At 41.9% G+C, this 13,148-nt stretch overlaps 1 protein-coding gene across 2 annotated transcripts in view; it reads right to left on the bottom strand.

The window, feature by feature from the left end:
* Positions 1 to 13,148, bottom strand: part of alpha-Catr (alpha-catenin related) — a 101,243-nt gene that overhangs the window by 26,876 nt on the left and 61,219 nt on the right. For both annotated transcript variants that reach the window (XM_086969578.1, XM_022837977.2), the window contains one exon: positions 6,140 to 6,551. In XM_086969578.1, coding sequence (XP_086825704.1) covers positions 6,140 to 6,551 — 412 coding nt within the window. The remainder of the gene's footprint in view (positions 1 to 6,139; positions 6,552 to 13,148) is intronic.

Here is a 13,148-nt window from a genome sequence, read left to right as displayed (position 1 = left end):
ATTTTTGTGTGCAGATAAGGGTGGCCGCCTGCACAGATCATGACTATGAAGTCAGGCGGAACAACCTATACCATAATAGTATATGGTAAGTGCGAAGGCGACGCTCTGCATTTGATGCGAAGTCAACCGAAACTGGACTCGGTGCGTTTAGTCTAATTTCCGGTGATAATTTCTACTTCCGGTGATCACACCCACTTATTCCCGCTTTTTCCTAAGTCACTACTGAACCATCCACCCATAAGCCGAATATCTCCATTATACATTTCGGTCCCGGCCCGAATTGTTTGCAATCGTTTCCGTTTATCTGCAGCCATAATCGATGGTCACAGTGGTGAGTTACAGGTCTGCCTCGAACTGGGATGGCTCCCCCCGAGGCCATATGAGTCGGCCTGTGGAAGTGTAGACGTATTCTGTGACTGATACGCTGCTGACTGTTGCAAGCAATATAAGAGCATATGAGAGTTTAGGTTGGAGCCCTACTGTATCACTGCGTTCACGTCTGAACCTGCCTACGCTGATTGTGCTGGTACCACGTCCGGAATGCGTAGGACAAGAAGAACAGAATACGAAATCGCACGGAAGCAAAGGACTGCCAGAGAAACTGCTGTCTAGGAGAGTCCGGACAACTGTAGAGCTGGGCGACTCGTCAAAGCACCAGTTAGAAATTTCATTACCGCCTTTACGTGCAGTAGCAACATCGATGGTGCCGACGTAACCGAACAGCGTTTGCAGAAAATAAGATGATGTGACCGTTCAATTTATGTTGCCTACCGACCGACTGACCTGAGATGGCCTGAACAACAGAACACGTGGCGACGTTACAAATTATCGGAATAGTTCAACTAAGTGGAGCAAAAAGCAAAAAGAGATGCGGAGTGTATGAAGCTGACAGTTCGAAAATTGTAGGACACACAACCAAAATCAGGACGGGCGAAGCTGGGTAGTGGAGCGGCAGGCGGAGGACGACCATATATCAACTTCAAGTCGCTTATAAGGAATAGGAAGGATTGCCTGGACCTAAATAGAGGGAACTGCAAAAAAATGTAGATCACCTTATAACCGCGTGTCCTTCAGATGTATGCGTATATTAATATAATACTTCTAATTCGGGAATACCCGAGCACCGGGTACTTGTACGACCGCAATCTGAGTCACGGATTATGGATATCATTGAGTAGTATCGTTTTTCAAGCACAGAGGAAATTTTTTCCAAATGGAAAAACATGACATTGACAAAAGACTTTTTGTTTGTATTCTTGGAGTTTGATGTATTCTACAAAATCTAGTACACGCTATATGACCGACTGACATTACCTTACCTAAGCCTAAATAGAAGGAAAAATAAAAAGAAAGGTGAGAGCGACGGGATACAATAATTTTACTATTTCCACTTCTAATATAGTTTTCGTTGGTGTGGAAAAAAAGGCTTTTCAAGATATTGTTTTCACCATGAGCGAACTAAGAAGTACTAAGGGAGGATAGACGGTGGAGGCGAGAAGGGTGAGGCCTTTTGAAACAGAGCTGCCTTATGCCTGGTAAGAAAGCGACGCCGCGGTGTTGTCACCGATACGTTGTAACATAGTTGACGTTTAGCGCAAGGCCTGGTATTGATCAGACGATGGGAAACTCAGAAAAGAGTTTTCATTACAAATTTTTCGCCACATAATGCTAATGCGGGCTAAGCACAATGGGAGTATGCGCATCAGGCGCTGCGTTAAACATTGCTATCCACAATGCAAGCCATCACGTACCACCAGGGGGCGGACAACTAATATGATGTATGCTGCTATATCTTTGTTGATACAGATGTTTGCACATGTGTCAATGCACAGAGAACCGCCCAGCTGAGGAAGACCCGACCTGAGCCGCAGGCTTGACCTAAGAAGTGGTCATACAAATGACGTTATGGATATACGGCAGTGTGGTGTATCGGGTGGTGTTTTGCCTTGGAGAACTAATCGAATTTCCTAGCGGCGATCCAGCAACAGCGGTTAAACACCGGGCGACCTTACTCCTTTTGGGCAACCGCAATTCACGCGCACAAAGAGCTCATACACATGAAGAAACTTTAACAGTGTTATAACATATTATAGATTGGTTATATATATACGAAAGGTGTTATCTTTAGACTTTTCCTTATGACTTAATCCTGATACTGCAGATAGATAGAAAAAAAGAAAGTAAAGATACTCCAACTGATTTTTTTTTAAATTTAGATACAGTATCAAAAACGACTCATGGTTAAACTTTTCCATATCTACACATAACCAATCTATAGTGTATATTAGTATGTATACAAGATTAATATTAGAACGACCTAACGCTGCTACAAAGTTCACCGCTAAAATTTCTTGTACATGGGTGAGCTCCTCGTGCACATAAACAGGGGACTAGTGCATATGTGTACATATATATATTGCTAGAAGTATCAGTACTGAAGCTCACGTTTGTCCAATATAACTGCTATGCACCCCGATTTCAGCTTAAATTCGAGACTTCGTTTTCAAATTGTCTATTTTTAATTCGCAATAAACGTTCTAGCAGTGACTATATTATAAACTGATATTAGTCGATATAAACACACGGAAGTTTTGCTAAAATACAACATGAATGTAAAAAAAATTAAAGTGAGTCTACTTTGAAGCTAATACCAGGCCGAAAATCCTAAAATAAAAGGACTCAAAACAGCAGAAATATTTTAAAAATCTCAAAAAAAAAACTAACCGCTGAAGTTTACGCAAACGACTCAAGTGGTAACTGACATTTTCTTTTTTACAAAACGCCCGTTAATTTCCGTGTCGAAGACTTGGGATTCTAAAAATGGCATTTTAAGCCATTCTGATAAATCATGGAGCTTTATAAACCTAAGCTTCATCGAAAACCTTTCGATGTGCCTTATAAAAGCCTTCCTCGGACTTTCAGAAGCTGATAACGCAGACCATTCATTCTAGCCAACAAAGTTTTTAATCTTAGTATAGGTTTGTCTCGCGTCAAGACATTGCACAATAGGTAATCTTCACTCGAATCCTGAAAATGCGATATTGTATTTGTTGTCTTATTTTAGATAGAACTATTTTTTTTTTTCGTAAATCCTACGATAAACAGCTTGCCCAGTTTTGAATCTTCCACTATGTGTATATATAAAGAGAGGGAAATTAAAAACGGTAATGAACTGGTCTCAACAGCATATAATCACATTGATGGATATGATGCTATACTCTCGACGGCGTAATTACTAAAAGCCTGGATGCTCTAAACATTTTAGTAGTGTTTGTCTCGTGTTGATCCTCAGTATTGCCTTGGTAATGAACCTTTTTGTACAATACATACGCTAGTAATGCTTATTCGCATCAGGCTATCAAAAGGCTTATTCGACAGTTTTCGCTTCGGCCTAGATAATGAAAAACAGAAGTTATTAATAATTAATTTTCTGATCTTTCTGTGTACAAAAAAATGTATTGGTTGAAGCATGCTCAGCTCCCATTCGATCTTGACAAACGCAAGATTGCCAGAGTTCACATCATTTTCTTAAGTGATCCCTCCTGATCTTATGACAGCAGAATTACGCCTTACTACATTAGGACTAAGTGGTGCCTTCTTCATCGAGACCAGCACGGCCCAACGATGAGTCTCTGCTGAAAGCAAAAGACCTCTGCATAGATCCATAATCGAGGGTTACTGACTCACCGCACAACTAATCACACCACCTGTACAGTAAACGATCGGCTGAAAACGTCTCACATCTAGTGAAGGCGAGAGGCCTTGTAGTCGCTCCGATCTGTATATCGTTGTTATAGTGTCTTTTACATTACCCATAGTGGGTGCCATATTGAAATTAAAAGGGTACTTCATGAACACTAAGAACGCATTACAGATACGGACATTATATATACACCCTCTACATTCGATATTATTACCCGCCTTCGTACATCACGCGCTTTTCACCTTTATTTATTTATGTCAGGTGCTCATCACGATAATTCCTTGCCCTTTCCGTTACTTCCCACATACGGCTAAGTGTTACAATGGATTTTCTTACGGCCTATCTGACAAGGAATATTCAGAATTAACGAACCTTCTTTCGCCTTTTAGGCACTTACGAGCGGGTGGAGGCGGTTGAGGATCGTCAGATAGATTCCGTAGATAATGCATTCAAAAATCTTCGTGTGTCCGGTGACTGAAAGTGACTGGGCTGGATAGAACATCGATCGACTAGACCGTTACTGCTGCCTATCGAACAACTTTTCTTGGTCTACCATCTTTCGGCTCAGACACATCGTTTTTTGTACAGCCTGTTCCCAAGTATCCGCCAACGTGATTACTAGCGCGGGTCAGTACCACTAACATTTAGGTAGCAGGTAAATGCCTGTAGGTAATTACGCAGCGATAGTGGGTATCTAGGAGCTATGTCGGGGCTCGTTCTAGAAATCGTGAACACTGAGATAGTTTTCTGAACAGCTACAAGGTAAAGGGCGAATCCGTGGGATCCCAATGTCTATTTTAAGCACTGTTTGAAATGGCCTGACTTCGTTGGCCAAACGAAATTCGCTTTTCATTGAGGACTTCCCTCTAACTTATCGTATCGTTATGTTATACTGTCCCAAACAAACATCGCAACAAATGAACTTATCAGTGATGACTGTCCGACATTTTGGTCAAGTGCCAAGCAGGGACTCAAACTGATGGTAAGAGGACATCGTTTATGCAAATTGGTAACTTTGAATAAATGTTTCGACTAGATGCCTATCGGCTACGCATCCTTGCCAAATGTCCTTTCTTTTAAATTAATTTTGGCTAGGGTTCATGCAAGTCTATGTCCTAGAATTTTCTGCCCATAATCTATATTTCGTCATTTAACTACTGCCAGCTAATCTTCGAATTGAGCATCTTAATCATGATTTCAGTCTCAGCTTGTTGAGTTGATGAGGTCTGGTATCGTCTTGGCTCGTAAAAACAACGAAATGTAAACAGTAGTGGCCGCAATAGAAACAGTGTTATACAGACATTGTGTTATAAAATCACACCGTAATCGTGAACGCGCAATTTAATTTCTTGTTATGTCTGAGAACGATGCTGTTATTGACATGTTTTTGTGTTAAAAATCGCCCATGTATTACTTAAAGAAATGAAGATATTAGCTAAGTGTTGTTAAGGGAGAAAGCTGTAAAGGTTGACGTCTTTCATTTGTGCAAAAACATTATGGCATACAGGAGCGTGTTCAAAAGGTTTTCTTTTCATCAACTACTTCAGATGATATTAACACGCGACTCTACTCCATATAATATATTAACAACACCTGTATTACAGTCATTTATAAGGGAAAATTGGGCAGTTTTTACAATACGTTTCGTTATCAATATAAGGATCTAATAGACGCATAGGGCGACCTAACCACCGCTATTAGTGGATTAAGACAAAAGCTTAGCGATATAAATAGGGTACTGTAAATCTTCTAAATGTTACGTCCTAATAAACAACGATTTTTGCATTAATCCAGTTGAGGAGAAGAAGAAGAAATGGGTTATGTTCATCTACTGCTGCTGCGTGTCTTCGCATTACATTGAGATGGCACATGTTCTTCAATTTCTTCAACCAATTATACTCAAAAATATATTGTTCCATGTACAAACAAGCCAATGCTTTTTCCATAGATCTTATATTAAACGTAAGAGTCGCAGAGAAGACTTGACATACTGACCTTAAAACCTGTGATAGCATTTAAATTTTGGTGAAATAAATGTCGAAGCTCTATGCTTCCATTGGGTGTTGTAGCTTGTTTACAGAGCTCCAGTGATCCCTAAGGGACTGACGCGCCAAACTTTGAGGTATCGTCATACTCAAGCTCATTTTGTATGACATAATCAATGGCATGTGTTGCGTCATTGAATATCGCATTTTGTTGTATATTGAGTTTTTTTTTCTGAATTAACATACTTCACTATGCTTTTTAAGGCACTACTTTGGCATCTGCCGACATATCCAGATTACATAGCTTGCGCTTGAAAGTGTTTGTCTACCCTTTTTTAAGAGCGAATTTATTTTTACGTGTTAAGAATTCTTATATCCTTCGTTACTCTATTTCTGCATAATAATTCGAACAAAGGATAACAAATGAAAGTGACGTGTTTATGCAACATACTGCCTGTCGGTCAGAGATGACTTGTATGAGCTCCATCATGTCGGCACCGAATTGGCTAAACGCTTTGACAAAGTCGATGAAGTTGGTGACGCTCTGCAGGGGGTCATGAGGACTCAGCGGCAATAGCGCCCCCACATCCGTCAGCGCCGCGCCGTTTAGCGCATCTAGCGCGCTGGTGTTGATATTGAGTTCGTTGAGGCTGCCTGGATTGCCAGGGCGACCCTGGAGATGGTGGATCCCGCTGGCCTGTATCTGCATCTGCAGGCCAAGAGGAGCCTGATGTTGGTGCAACCCAGCCGACTGGTGTTCCTTGTTTGGACCTAACAGTTGCTTCACCACGACCGTGTCCGCAAGTAGCAGGACCCGCGTGACACTCGAAAGGAGCGTCTTGGCCGCGCGAGCCAGCTTCATTCTGAAAATGATATCATGTAGCAAACAATCGAAAAAGGACGTATTAGTTAAAAATACAATATATGTTAAAACTGAGATGATGTAATAGGATGGAACTATAATTGAGCACAGCTTACTAAGGTGTTATCGTTCATGCGCGTACTGTTCGTCTATGACTCATCATTGCGTTGTGTGATAAACAGTTTATTGGTCATATCTAAAGCAGTACTGACCTACTAGGTTAGTCACCGTTTGTGAATTTTCAAAAATATAGTATCTGCTGTAATAGGAGGTACAATTTGACATTTCATTTATTATTTCGGTTTTGTGTTCATATATGAGATTGTGTTTCGGAGTAAAGAACTCCAGATCTTGGGTGTCACGCGGAAACATTTCGCTTAGTCTTTATGGCTTGACGCGTAACAATACGTTCAGATAAACAAAATTACACACGCATTTACACGGATGAATCATTTTAATCTGGACGACAACGACCTGAGTTTGTTTCGTGTTAACAATCGTCGCCTAACTTAATCTCAGCGTGTCCTGCCAGCTCCGTAGATACCTCATTTTTTGTGAGTTTTATTCATGCAAAAGAACAGTAATATTACTAAATAGTAGGGTATTTACAAGTCTATACTGGAAGACGAGTATATCACAAATCAAGTATGTGTAACTTCCAGTTGTCAAATTCATTCCAACCAGACATACGTTACCAGATACCGTAAGCACGTCAAAAGGCTTACTTATACCCGATGTATATTAAGACATAAGAGTAACAGAGAGACAGAACAAACGTGAACTCCTAACTAAAAAGGGAATTTGCTTTTCGGTAAGAAAAACGTAGGGCTAGAGGCCTAATTTAACCGTTAGCCTACTTTTTCTTGAAATAACTTTTTGAGACAATTTAGTAGGGTACGGCACTTTAGATCACAAGTCGAACAGCAAGTTACTTTAATAAACAGCTCTGATTTAAGTACTCATATATCGGCTTGCTTTCTCTATATATACATATATATAGTGTATATATATATACATATAATCTTAAAACGATGTCACTTAGTGTGTGTTTAGATTGGTAGAGGCGTAAGCACAAGAAGTCAATTGCTTTGTGGCATTTTTTTGGCATGTAATTATAGTTGGATTTGTACCAGCGCTTTTGTTAGATTTCAGAATCAGTTTTATTATCTGGGTAAGCCATTGCCGCCCTGGCAATCAGTGGATGCTCCGGACAGATGCCATTCTTCTGTAAATGCCACTCGTATACTGTGAACTGAGTTTTTGCCTTAAATGAATTCCAACTGTTCACTACATAAGAAAAAACCCTGGCATATGAATTTGTATTTTCGAGCTTCTTGTTTAGACAACTCGACTGGCTAGCCCACAAGAAGCCTACTGTGAGGTTTAATGGATCGCTGATTCTAACTCGACCGCCAGGCAGCCCCGGTATCGCTCCGCCATGTCACAAGCGGTGCTGGATAGATCCGTATCGCATTAGAACTTCGGGTTATTCTGTTTATTCTTGAAGGGGGTTCGTTGTGATCAGATGGAAGAAATTGTCATAAAATTGCTTAGCTGGCCGTGATCGCCAATCGGTAAGTAGTACGAGTAGGTATTCTACTGTATCTAATAAACGGTTCGCGAAAACTTCATTAAAATGCATACAAGCATAAAAGGAGACGGACAATCTCTATTGAAAAATCTTTTCTAACCAAAAAAGAGTATTTCGAAACAAGACAGCAGCTTATGGGGATCATCTCCCTCATGGCTGCTAATCTATGGCTATAAACGCGTCGAACACATACAAAAGGTGCCTTGATGTAATCATATCGCTTACGACAGCGGCAGATTATTTTATTATTTCGTTATTATTTTATTATTGTCGTATTACTAAGTTAACAACAACGAACACACATGAGCGAAGTGGGTCCTTCGTCTGACCTCACACGACAGGGTCTTCACTTGCCGATCACTGCCCAGACCCATTCGGTTTTTGTATAAATAGAAACTATTATAACTCGTTTTCTTCGAGGCTAAGTTTCCGAGAGGTAAAATGCACGAGCATTTATCTATTCATAAAAATAGCTTGAAGCGATAAATAATAGTAGTAACTATTACTTGTGAAATAGCATTACGTTCATATGCTACGCCTACAAATGAGTTGCCAATATTGTCCGCTTAACAAACAATGTTGTAGACTACAAATTTGCAGTTTAATCGATTGTCCTATAGGAGATCATCCTTCAACATCTGTCTGGGGTATGAACGCTACTGCTATGAAGGCCGCCGGGGCAAACAAATGTGACCCGTAGTGACAGTTAAACGACATATCTCAACATAAATCCAGTTCGTCAATCAACAGCTGTCACAACTAAACGCACGAAATATTTCGTGCAAAGGTTATTGATATCCGTTTCGTCAATATGCTGCAAGATGGATATCTTGCAGCATTATTTTTTCTTTTTCACAGAGGTTACTTTGTGGACGATCCGCATCAAGATCTGTTTCATCGCCTGTATACATAAACGTGAGAGCGGCTTTTTAGAGCGATAGAATCAGATATGACATGGCATTAGTAGAAGCTAGGGAAAACGGCCTCGGGTCTTATATGCCTGTGTGTATCTTCTGGGTATGCAAGGGCCTTTATGACCGTCAACTCGATCAATTCATTTGAATCTAAACAGACAGAACCGAACGAACTTCAGAATAGACTTGTGCTGGTCATCGGGCCAAAATCAGAAGTACATTATGATTATAGAGTATTGCGTCAAGGTGATTTCAGCTCGACGGTGTTCTGCTTAGCTTCTGATTGTGCTTGGCCAGACGGAAAGGGTTAAATGAGAAATTAACTGAACCTGGTCGTCATGAACAATTCTATCAATTCCCTTTTTATGAGATAGAGCAGTTTTCCTTATAATTAAACTTACTGCCTGTGATGGCTAATGAAGATCGATTTCATGTTCCGCTATAGACTACCGTCTCCAATACTAAGCCAATCAATATTTCGAACGTGACTCGAAGCGATGCCGAAAATCGTTTAGAAGTAAATTATCAAGAAAATACCAAATCGTGCGTACGAATAGAGTTCTTCGTGCAAGTTTATATTTATTTGTCGCTGTTTCCGTCAATATCGAGTACACAATATACACTATACTTTGTTTAAAACCGACCTAAAAACGTTGGATCCTTCAAGAGTATTTTTTGTCTAGCATACTATATTAGTAGTGGTTGTAGTAACAGGAGGATGACATGGGACCGGATAGAGAGGCCCCATCATGCGAAGATGTTCTCGTTTCCACTTCCGAGCCGTTTTCTCCACTTCAATTTCGCAGGCTGTTCTAGCAATGGAAGTTCAGCGGCTGATTAGTTAGCCGCTATAGTTAGTACTATCTATGTGAGCAATATTTATACAACGTGACGACGCTCTTTTGCTCCAGGAGTAGCACCAGCTATTGTTACAAGTATTTTTAATAACATTACTGTTTTTACCAAATCCACTAGATAGACATAAATGCCAGCGTAGTGTCCGCCGCTACGATCGTTGCCGCCGCGGGCTATGGACTGGGTGTATCGAGCGTGGTAGAGTTCCAGGCTTAACTCATGTTTGAAAACGGGGCGGAGCAAATCCAGAGTAACACTCCGTTAGCGGCAAGGCGGTAATAACGCTCGTAACAATAAGGGTTGTAGAGTTGGCAACAACCCAGCCAATGGCCACTGCTCGGTGGTAATTAGTTGGGTGAGTAGATGTCATGGCGGGGTATTCGTGTAATTGGCTGTTCTAATCCTTGCCCTGAAAGACCGTAGGTGATAATGTAAAAAAATCGTGACAACAAAGATCTATTCCTTTTTCTTTCCCTTGATTCACTTCTCTTTATCTATTGTACACTTCGTCTAACGCTTTCTCACTATGTGCCGTACTGCCTCGCTGAATGTGCTGGAATGAAGCTGGTTAATGTGACCCAAATCAAGCCCCTGTTCGAGCATTCTCCTTCTTTTTGGTTTATACCATCGCTTCGCCAGCTCCCCCAAGAATTGACCAAAAGTCTTGGTGCAAACAGGCTAATGTCGATTGGTGCTCTGAATCCATTACCTTTAGGGGCAGGCAGACCGTGGGCCGGCAGGGAAACCCTGGTCAATGAAGTCGTCACTGTCTGTGGGCTACCACCTCTTCGCCATGCACAGCGCTGCTAGTACCGGTAGCTGCAATCGGCATTATTCGAGGCTGTAAAGAAGCAATGGCAGAGAAAAGGGCCTACTATCCTACAGGCTACACACGGACATTTTAAGCTGGTCATTGCTTTCTCCTCTCAAAGAATGAGCGCTGTGGTAAGTACGCACTGCAAGTGGGACGCCATCAAGTTTTCTGTGAGCTGCTGCATGAAATATCATATAAAAGCTACGCCTTGGTTCGCCGCACGCTGCATAAGGATCAAGGGGATACTGATTATTCCCTTCGTACAGTCGTTTTCTGCCTTCCGCTGGAGCTCTGCTGGGCACAAGCGCCTTTGCCGATCACAGCGATCCATTGCCAAAAAATTGTATGAGTGTACGAGTAACACAGCTTCCATTCCCGTTTCGCCCCAGTGTAGACGATCACTGGAGCAGCTCTCTGCGCTCCTGCTACATTATTACCGTCGCTTGAAATGTCAGCATTCAATATGTGGCATTTTCGCTGAATACGCCGTTTATGGGCACTTTGCTGTCGTCCTTTTCGGCTTCCCCTCCTTGTTCTGAGTATTACACATGTGCAGCCGGTGCCAAACGTCTCTCCGCTGTGAACGTCAATGATGGACGATGTTCCATCTCTAATGTTAACAAGGGTCAAGGCATATTCAATGCAGCTGCTATTACTGCTGCTGTTGTCGATTTTTCCAGCGCCTTTCGAACTGTCAGCCTTTCAATAAGTCTTCCAGTTTCTAGTTGTCGCCCGTTGAACGCCTCGTCAGAAAGGTGGACTGAGGTTCCTTGGCCCATCTGGCCACCGGCGCCGCATGACACCGGGTAGGGTAAGCGTGATCAGTCGTTCAAGTCAGTGGGCTTGATGACAGTTCGCTTGAACGAGAAGGGGACGGCTCCCTTTTGAGACTGCAGCTGTTCGTGGAAGAGGTTGTCGTGAGTACGTTGCCCCAAGCACTGCCCTTACCGTTATTTGTGTCGCTAGCGACGCCGCTGCCTGCCTTTGCTCTTCTCCCGCTTAACGGGGTCACTCCTAAAAATCGGGAACCTATTGAGATTTTGGAAACAAATTGAACTATTCGAATATCTTTCTTACTTTCCTCGTCATTTCCTCTCATTCGCCTTTTAAAAACGGGTGAGAGTGTAGGAAAGTATCAGCGGTGATAGGCCTAATAGACCGTCTCTCTGTAGTCATCAATGTAATACTGAACGAGGTAAATACTGGTCAGTACGAGGTCTAGAGTAGAAGGAAAACTACTCAATCGGTAGTACAGGCAAGAAGCGACACCCGCAGCAGTGCTGGTAGGATAGGATACAAGAAAAATCCGTTGATATATTTGTCCCTTCTTCCAATCGGTCTAACGGCGCGATGCGAACTCGTCTATAAAGGTGCCAAGCAGCTGGCCTTTCAGGCCAAACTTTTAGGCTCTATTAGTATATATCTAACCTGAATGTCCATTTGCCTTTCAAAACGCCTAGGCTGCTACTTCGTCCGTGTTAGATGGATTTATTTACATCCTGAGGTTCGTGTACACCTATGCTTGCTTTGGCTCCGCCACCACTTCAACTTGGCCTTTTGCGAATAGCAGTATTGGCTCTGATTAGTACACTTCTGCGGTGTAGCTGACTCGTCTTATTGGTGCGATTTTCTGCCGAATGTGCTTTCCGTTCGACAAGAATTCAAACTTCCACTGCTCGACGCTCCTGTGTTATTAAGGGCAATGCTCGTTCACAAATCGTCCTTTTACCTTTCTGTCTTACCCCTTTTGAGAGTTTCGCTTGTTACTTCTGTGTTATTAAAAATTTTGCGTTCTTGACATATCTTCAAAGCCTGGCAAAAAGAAAAAAAAGCTGCGATTGCCGATGTAGATTAGTTTCAAGCACGCTTTTCAGGCTGCTATGTTCCGTAAAATGAAAAACCTGTATCCCTTAAAATAAAGGAAATTTCGGACCGGTAATGCGGATTGCTTCCAGATAAAAACGGATGCGGTGTAACAATAACAGAGATGGTATAACAACTTTGGTGCATCACGTCTAGGCGTGCAAGTTAGGCTACTGTACTTTCTGAACGAATAAAAGGGCAATAACAAGTAGGTGACGATAAACTGGGATAAGGTACCTGCAGGTTGGTCTCGTATTCTGACACAATTCAGACACAGGAGTAATGTGAGTAGAATATTATTACGAACCTATACAGAAAGCAAAGTTAATTTGAAATCAGCAGCAACGGCATGAAGATGTGATAAAGGCGAAGAGGGCAAAGCTGCAAGAAATAGAAACCCTAACGCTCTAGGGAATGTAGAAGTGGTTGGTGGAAAAGAATCGCGTTCTGCTATATAAGTAGATACTTTGCCCTCTGTCTGACAGTGAACCAATATCAATATCGATTTCGGTTTGTCCATCAGCGCCGGCAGTTTGCGATAGCCGGCTAGACGTAGTAGTC

The sequence above is a fragment of the Varroa jacobsoni genome, unplaced genomic scaffold (genome assembly GCF_002532875.2).
Source record: "Varroa jacobsoni isolate VJ856 unplaced genomic scaffold, vjacob_1.0 scaffold_75, whole genome shotgun sequence".
NCBI classification, from domain to species: domain Eukaryota; kingdom Metazoa; phylum Arthropoda; class Arachnida; order Mesostigmata; family Varroidae; genus Varroa; species Varroa jacobsoni.
Note: the sequence above shows the minus strand (reverse complement) of the source record. Positions and strands in the feature narration are given on the sequence as shown.